This window comes from Dipodomys ordii, unplaced genomic scaffold, assembly GCF_000151885.1.
Source record: "Dipodomys ordii isolate 6190 unplaced genomic scaffold, Dord_2.0 Scaffold64, whole genome shotgun sequence".
Lineage (NCBI taxonomy): Eukaryota > Metazoa > Chordata > Mammalia > Rodentia > Heteromyidae > Dipodomys > Dipodomys ordii.
The window spans coordinates 1,596,676-1,605,716 of NW_012267280.1; the positions used below are offsets into that span (position 1 = coordinate 1,596,676).

At 56.2% G+C, this 9,041-nt stretch overlaps 1 protein-coding gene across 1 annotated transcript in view; it reads left to right on the forward strand.

Annotated features, from left to right (window-relative positions):
* The window catches only part of Atcay (ataxia, cerebellar, Cayman type), a 36,627-nt gene that overhangs the window by 21,891 nt on the left and 5,695 nt on the right, over positions 1-9,041 (forward strand). The window contains exon 15 of the mRNA XM_013022639.1: positions 159-265. Within this exon, the coding sequence (XP_012878093.1) occupies positions 159-265 (107 nt within the window). The remainder of the gene's footprint in view (positions 1-158; positions 266-9,041) is intronic.

Consider the following 9,041-nt stretch of genomic DNA (forward strand, 5'->3'; position numbering starts at 1 on the left):
AAAAAAAAAAAAAAAAAGTAGAGCGCTCACCTTGAGCTCAAGAAGCTCACGGACAGCGCCCAAGCCCTGAGAGTTCAAGCCCCACAACCCTCCAAAACAGTCCACACACAGACACCCCCACACACAACTTGTTCCCTGTTGCCCGGCCCCCTCTGCAGTACCCGCAAGTACCCAATCCCCGACCCCCCAGGCCTTTTTGATGGACACGTGTGGCCCATGTACCAGAAATACAAGCGGGAGATGGAGGCTGACGGCGTGGAAGTGGGTAAGAAGTCTTTAACCCAGGGCTGGGAAGGTGGCTCAGTGGTAGAGTGCTTGCCTTGCATGCATGAAGCCCTGGGTTCGATTCCTCAGAGCCACATAAGCAGAAAAAGCTGGAAGTGGCGCTGTGGCTCAAGTAGTAGGGTGCTAGCCTCGAGCTGAAGAGCATTCAAACCCCGAGTTCAAGCCCCATGACTGACAAAAAGAAAGCCTTTGACCCAGATGAGGCTATGCCCCAGAGTGGAAGGAAAGGGATGCTCTGAGCTCAGTCTCTGCCCATGCTCCTCTCCATTCTCCATTTGAGAAACGTGGAAGTCCCTCCTTGAATCTCACCCTAGTCCTTCTTGCTGCTGGTCCCAGAGACTCTTCCATCCTGTTTCCTGACCCAGCAGTCTGCCTTCTTAGAAAAGCCCTGACTCTGGTTTTTCTAATTCCAGTCCACTTGGATGGCATGAAATCCCCAGGAGATCTCTTCCTTCAAGTCCTGGAAGAAATTCAGAACTCCCTCCTCAACTGCTCCTAGCTGTGGCCGACCCTGCCACCCATGATTCCAGCCACAGACTGGCCAGGCCTGCGGCAGCCAGGCCACGTGCTGTGACCATTTTCCCTTTGGGGAAGTCTGTACAGAGAATGGGGCGGGGGAATGCCCACTCACCCCGGCACCGCAGGGCCCCGGGGTCCAGCCCCAGCACACCTCTGCGCTACACCACTCCTCAGTATTAAATCGGTCCTATTTTTATAACCCTCATGGCCCGGCCTGTTCTGTTCAAGGGGCCTCTGAAGCCTCTCCCAGCTTCGTAACATGGCTCTGGAAGCCGGGTGCTGGTGCTCATGCCTGTAATCCCGGCTACTCGCAAGTTGAGATCTGAGGATGGTGGTTTGAAACCAGACTGGGCAGGAAAGTCTATGAGACTCTAATCTCCAATGAACCACCCAAAAGCCAGAAGTGGAGCTATGGATCAAGTGGTAGAGCACCAGCCTGAGCAAAAGAGCTCAGGGACAGTGCCCAGGCCCTGAGTTCAAGCTACATAACCCCCCCAAAAAAAAGGATCTGAAGATACCACCAAAATCCCTGAGCACACAGGGATCCCCTGGAGCCTCAGTTTCCCCAAATGGCAAGCTTCCCATGGGCTTCTCACCCACAGCCAGGGTGTCAGCACTGAATGTTCTTCCATCCTGTCCTAGTCCTTTTGGGACTAATGCTGTTGATATCGGATGATGTTTGGCCTCCCTGAGCCGTCCTGGCAGCCAGCATAGTTGGGTGGAGCTACGCTTCGAACCCAGGACTCTCATTGTTTTCGCCTGGGGTGGAGACCCCCGGCTTGCACTGACAGGGGATTGAGCCCACAGCGACATCTCATGGCCACCCGTGGAATTGCAGACACCCCAAACTCACCACCTCTGCTGCCGACCTCTCCCAGCCCCAGCCCAGAAAAAGCCTACCACCCACTTGAGTCCGTCCAAGGTGATTCATACATGGAAATGATGGGGGAATTACCACAGGACCTAGCAATTCCACTCCTTCACATAGACCCAAAACAGGCACTGGGGGCTCATGTCCATAATTCCAGCTACTGAGATCTGAGGACTGCGGTTCAAACCCAGCCTGGTCAAGAAAGTCTGTGAGGCTCTGGTCTCCAATTTACTACCAAAAAGCCAGAAGTGGAGCTGTGGCTCAAGTGGTAGAGCACTAGACTTGAGCAAAAACCCCAAGCGAGAAAACGTGAAGCCTTGAGTTCAAGTTCGGGTGCCGGCACACACACAGAAAAGTGAAAATACATAGTCTCAAACACAAACATGTGCCAAAGCATTCATAGTATCCAAATGGTGGGAACAGCACAGTGTCCATCATGTAAAGACAGACACACACAGAGAGAGTGGTAATCCACACACTGGAATATTACCCAGCCAGGAACAGAACAAGGCCGTGCTCAGTGGTATAACGTGGAGGGACCCTCAGGCCACCAGGCTCAATGAGAGAAACAGACACAAAAGGCCTGGCAGAGCCGGGCACCAGTGGCTCACGCCTGCAATCCTAACTACTCAGGAGGCTGAGATCTGAGGATCACAGTTCAAAGCCAGCTGGGGCAGGAAAGTCCATGAGACTCTTATCTCCAATCAACCACCAGAAAACCGGAAGTGGTGCTGTGGCTTGAAGTGGTAGAGTGCTAACCATGAGCGAAAAAGCTCAAGGACAGTGCTCAGGCCCTGAGTTCAAACCCTACCACTGAGAAAAAAAAAGTCTCACAACAGGTGGTTCCATGGACAGAAAGCATTTGGAACAGGTGCATCTGGAGATAAGAAGAGGACTTGCTCACCGGGGTCAGGCTGGGGAGGGGCCAGGCTTCCTTGCTGTGTGTGTGTGTGTGTGTGTGTGTGTGTGTGTGTGGTGTATCATGGGGCTTGAACTCAGAGCCTGTGCACTGTCCCTGAGCCTTTTTGCTCAAAGCTAGCACTCTACCACTTGCCCACAGCACCACTTCCAGTCTTTTGCTGGTTCATTGGAGATAAGCGTCTCACAGACTTTCCTGCTCAGGCTGACTTTGAACCACAATCCTCAGATCTCAGCCTCCCGAATAGCCAACATTATGAGTGTGAGCCACCAGTGCCTGGAGTGGCAATGTTTCGTACCTTCTTAGTGTTTATTTATTGGCTTATTTTCTAGAGCTGAAAACCAAGTCCTTTGCCTGCTGAGCACACGTTCACCACTGAGCTAACTCACTGTACATTTAACAATAATCAGCAAGGTCGGGTGCCGGTGGCTCACGTCTGTCATCCTAGCTACTCAGGAGGCTGAGATCTGAGGATCACAGTTCAAAGCCAGCCCAGGCAGGAAACTCTGTGAGACTCTAATCTCCAATAAACCACCAGAAAACTGGAAGTGGTACTGTGGCTCAAGTGGTAGACCTTGAGCTGAAGAGCAGTGGGATAGAACCCAGGCCCAGAGTTCAAGCCCCACGACCGACCAAAAAAAAAAAAATCAGCGAGGAAAAAAAAAAAAACCAAGAAGATAAAGTCTATAAATTCTATTTTTCCAGCACACACCATCTATGGTACTCACATCAGCACCTATAAATAAAGTTTTATTGGCACACAGCTCTGCCCACTTATGTGCGTGTGATTTGTGTGGCGCTATTCACAGCAGATTGTGTGTGGTCTGCAAAACCCATGTGTTTCCCATCTGCCCCTCAGAGGCTGTAGCCAGGAGGTGTGGGGAGAGCGGAGGACTGTGGGGGACACCGCTGGGGCTGGCTGGGGCCTGGAGGGCATGGACGAGCTGGCCCCCAGGACGAGGGGGCAGCCCGCCAAGCCTTGTCCTTTGCTAAGGCACACAGGGTGATCCGAATGATCTGCTGCTGGTCACTGGGCCCAAAATAGTCCAGGCTGGGCCACGGGGACATGGAGAGGAGGCTCTAGGACAGCCGGACACTGCATGGACACCAAGGGGCTATGGACACTGTAGTTAAAAGGAAGGAAGGAGCAGGAGGAAGCCAGCAGCATATGGTAACAGCTAAGCGAGCCGGTGGCTCACACCTGTCATCCCAGCTACTCGGGAGGCTGAGATCTGAGGATCAGGGTTTGAAGCCAGCCTGAGAAGTCAAGTCCCTGAAACTCTTATCTCCAATAAGTAGCACTGTGGCTCAAGTGGTAGAGCGCTAGCCTTGAGCTGAAGAGCTGAGGGACAGCGCCCAGGCCCAGAGTTCAAGCCCCACAACCAACAAAAATAAACAAACTAATTAATTAATTAACCTCCCCATACACCCCAAAAAATACCATGACAACTAGACATGCTTGCTGGGCGCCGGTGGCTGACGCCTGTCATCCCAGTTACTCAGGAGGCTGAGATCTGAGCATCATGGTTCAAAGCCAGCTCGGGCAAGAAAGTCCATGAGACTCTTCTCTCTAATGAAGCAGCAAAAAGCGGGAAGTGGTGCTGTGGCTCAAGTGGTAGAGCACCAGCCTTGAGCACAAAGAGGCCCAGGGACAGTGCCCAGGGCCTGAGTTCACGCCCAGGACCGGCACACACACACGCACACACACACAATTCTACCCTTCCCACAAAATCCTAAGAGCCAGAAACAGAGAAAGGCAAAACCCCAGCAGGTCCCCGGCAGCAAAGAGGTGACGAGGCCCGTGAACCCGGTATCTGTCACCATGTCAAGTAGCACTCAGCCACCTCTTAATCAGCAGTTACCACACCCCCACCACACAGGTCACCCCATTACCCTTCCAGCCACTGGGCCCCGAAAGGAGGGGGTTCTCATGGATGTCTAGGGTGGGGGGTCAGCCAGGGCCAGGGGGAGGAGCTGGAGGAAAGAACCAGAAGCGAACACTCTCAGACACCCCCACACGGCCCACCAGGGCCCCTCCAAACCCTTCCGGCACTCCCCAAATCCACCCAGCACTCCTGAGGGGGGTGAGGACTCCCGGATTCTACCCAGAACTCTTTTTTGGGGGGCGCTGAGGGCTCCCCAGAAGCAACCTTAATTCTCAGAGTCTCCAAGTAGCTTCTCCTGTGCTGAAGTCTGGGAAAAAACTGGGATGACGAAAGGCGAGGGTGCTCTGCCTTCTGAGATTGGGGGCACGGGGAGTCAGGAGGGGCTCCTCTTCAAAATATAAAGCCTTGGGGGGGGGACAGGAGAAGGTCTGGGACGGAGTAGGGACAGAGATTTCACCTCAGTCCCCCAGCAATGTACTCATGCAATTTTGGGGTCTCCTGGCCTGGCACAGGGGGTCCCCAGCTCTGTCCCCAAGGACTGGAGGGAGAGCCTGGACTCCAGATATTTTGACCACCCTTACTTCCTCCTCCTCCTCCCCTCCAGCCATCTTCCCCACCAACCCTCAGGCCAGGACAGGCCTGGGCTATCTTAGAGGCCACCAAATAGGTGGGGGACAATCAAGTGCCACCAAGAATCTGTGTTTCACTGGTCCCTTGGGGACTGAGGGCAGGTCATTTCACCACTGTTCCGTGTCTGACTTCAGCCGGGCCGGGCCGGGTTGGCGTTGTGCGTGGCGTGGGCAGGGGGCCGAGCGGGGAGCGGGGAAGAATGGTTTGAGTACTTACTTTTCTTTGTCTCACAACAGGGGGATTAAAGTTCTCAGGGGCTGAAGGAACCGCTCGGGACCGGCAGGCCTGGCTTTATAGCAGGGCCACTGGGCACCCTGCGCAACATGCCTGGGTTATTCATAGCATCGACTCCGTCCCTGCCCAAGTATGGGCAGGAGCTGGGCAGCTGTGCGGATGGCCAGACCTGGCCCTGTCCCCTGCACCTGTTCCGGGAGGGAGGGAGGGAGGGCGACACTCAGGGCCCTCTGACCTACAGGGGGTTGGGGGTGCCACAGATTTGGCCTCCTGGGACTTTGAGCCCTTTGCTACATCTGAACCCTCACCCCGCAAAAAAATTATGTAACAAGATGACAGGTATGTGAGGGAACTGATTCTAGATAGGTGGGTATGGACTCGGCCCCAATGCCTGACCTCCACGCTGGAAGGTAGGAGTTATCGTCATTTGAGTGGGACTTCATTTGTAGATCAGCTGTGGCTGATCCACCTGAAGGTATTAAGGTTGGATACTATGGTCTGCCTCTCTTTTTCTTTTCTTTTTGTTGGTTGTGGGGCTTGAACTCGGCCTGGGAACTGTCTCTGAGCCACTTTGTGCTCAAGGCTAGCGCTCTACCACTTAAGCCACAGCACCACTTCTGGCTTTTTCTGAGTAGTTAATTGGAGATAAGAATCACATCGGCCGGGCGCCGGTGGCTCTTGCCTGTCATCCTAGCTACTTGGGAGGCTGAGATCTGAGGATCGTGGTTCAAAGCCAACCCGGGAAGGAAAGTCTGTAAGACTCTTACCTCCAATAAACCACCAGAAAACCGGAAGTGGAGCTATGGCTCAAAGTGGTGGAGAGCTCGCTTTGAACGGAAGAGCTCAAGGAGAGCACCCAGGCCCAGAGTTCAGCCCCACTCTCTCTTTCTCTCTCTCTCACACACACACACACACACACTCACACACCAAAGATTCTCACAGACTTCCCTGCTGGGCTGGCTTTGAGTGGAGATCCTCACATCTCAGCCTCCTGAGTGGCTGGGATTATAGGGGTGAGTCACTGAGCCCAGCTGCCTCTGTCTTGAATCCTTCCCCATCTCCCGGGAGGAGACATCCTAATGAAAAAGCCTCATATCTAGGGTTACCCCACCATGTCACTGGGCAGGAAGCTGCTCCCTGAAAGGCCAGAGTTAATCCCTGAGGGCCAGAGCCCGCCCCCCATGAGCTGCCTGGGAGTGGGGTGGCTGTGAGACATGGTGTCCTCTTTCTTGGGCTGTGAGCTTGCGGGGGGTGGGGGGGGAAGAGGGCAGGAGATAAATCTCTCTGTCCTCACCATCTGTGCATCTTGGCGGTCATGTGTCTTGCCATCCGCACGTCTTTCGTCCTGGCAGGTGGGGGTAACTGGACCCGAAGCCGCTGAGCACACAGCACCCCGATTCTACCACCCAGCCCTGGTCCTCCTTGCCGTTCCCCTCCCCACCCACCTCTTGCCCCCACTCTTCCCAGACTGGGGCTCTTGGTTCTAGATCTTTCCATATCCACCTGAAGCTCACTCCTTCCTTCTTGGTCTACATTGAGACTTCCCAGAGCTTTTTCCTGTTTGGCCATCTGATCTACAGGATTGTGTGCAATCTACCAAGGGGGAAACTGAGGTTCAGGAGAAAAGGGACTTTTGGAATCTCCTGGGGGCCCCCCAGGCAGAGCCAGCAAGTGGGCATTTCCCAGCAAATGTGCCACCTGGGGGGAACAGAAGACTGGAAACCAGGGACACACCGGGTAGATTGTGAGCCCAGCCATGTGTCCAGCGGGGAAGGGAAGACGATGCCACAATTTCCACATCTCAACCTGAGGCCCTGTGACTCCTAAGACACAGACAAGCCCGCGCCTCCAACTCTCAGCTCTGTGTAGTGCCCGGCTCCCCCCAGAGACTCCAGGAGAGCCAGAGACACACAGCTGTCATCCCAGCCACTCAGGAGGCTGAGCTCTGAGGATCAAAGTTTGAAGCCAGCCTGGGCAGGAAAGCCCCATGAGACTCTTCTTTCCAATGAACCAGCAAAAAAAGCCAGAAGCGGAGAAATGGAGCTGTGGCTCAAGCAGAGCACCCGCTTTGAGTGACAAAACTAAGGGACAGCACCCAGGCCCTGAGTTCAAACTCCAATACTGGCATGCACACACGTGTACACACACATACCACACGCGTACATACACACGCACCACAGAAGGCCTCTTCCTATAGCCCCCAGCCCCAGCATCCCTTGGCTTGTGGCCACATAGCTCCGATTTCTACCCCATACCATCTTTATGGCACCCATGCATCTAATTACCTCATCTGGGGGTTAGAATTTCAGCCTGAATTTGACATATCAACTCCATAGCAAGGGGCTGGGAATGTGGCTTAGTGGTAGAGTGCTTGCCTAGCATGCATGACGTCCTGGGTTCAATTTCTCAATCAGTGCCACATAAACAAAAAAAGGCTAGAAATGGCACTGTGGCTCAAGTGGTAGAGTGCCTTGAAGAAGCTCAGGGGCAGTGCACACCTAGGCCCTGAGTTCAAGCCCCAGGACTGTCAAAAAGAATCCATAGCAACCCTTCCATTTCCAGAACCTTCTATATCCTGCATTAAAACTCTGTCCCATTCAATACTGGCTCTCCTCTCCATCCCCAAACCCCGGCAAACCCTCCGCCCTCTCATCTACCACTTCCTGTCTCTCTGGATATGATGACCCTGGGGAGGTTCTGAGAGTGTTTTTCTTTTTGTTAGTCATGGGGCGGGAACTCGGGGTCTGGGCGCTGTCCCAGGTCTAACACTGCACCACTCTGAGCCCAGCTCCACTTGTGGTTTTCTGGTGGTTCACTGGAGATGACCGTCTCACGGCCCTTCTTGTCCAGCCTGGCTTCAAACCACGATCCTCAGATCTCAGCGTCCCGAGTAGCTGGGGTGACAGGCGCGAGCCACCGGCGCCCGGCCTGGCCGTGATCTGTGCGCTGTTCACTGCGCACGGCACCGTCCTCAGATGCCCTCCGCGTGCAGCAGCTCTGCGGCCTGGTGACGGCGGGGTGGGCGGGGGCTGTTCTACCTTTGTGGGATGCCGGGATCGCCGCCGTGTGCTGCCGTCCTCAGCACGGAGGCCGCCGCGGCTGCTCCGTCCAGCCTCCTCCGCGGAGCTGGCGCCTGCTCCGGCTCGCGGCCGCCACCTCGTGTCGGGTGCCCACGTCACAGCCGCCGGCGGGGGCGGGGCTGCCAGGCCGGGCCTGGGGAGGGGGGACCGGCCACGGCCAGCGGGGGCCATGAAGTGCGGAGGAGGGCGGGACCGACGCGGCCCAGGCACGGCCCGGGAGGGAGCGGCCGCGCGGAGGGCGGAGCCGGGAGCTGGGCGGGGCCTGGGAGCATGGAGAGGCGGGGCCCAGGAGCAGGGTGGGGCCAAGGAGCATGGAGGGGCGGGGCCGGGAGCTGGGCGGGACCCGGGAGCATGGAGAGGCGGGGCCCAGGAGCAGGGCGGGGCGGAGCCCGGGAGCATGGAGGGGCGGAGCCCAGGGGCAGGGTGGGGCTGGGAGCATGGAGAGGCGGGGCCCAGGAGCATGGAGGGGCGGAGCCGGACGCTGGGCGGGGCCGGGAGCATGGAGGGGCGGGGCCCAGGGGTAGGGTGGGGCTGGGAGCATGGGGAGGCGGAGCCGGACGCTGGGCGGGGCCGGGAGCACGGAGGGGCGGAGCCCAGGGGCAGGGTGGGGCTGGGAG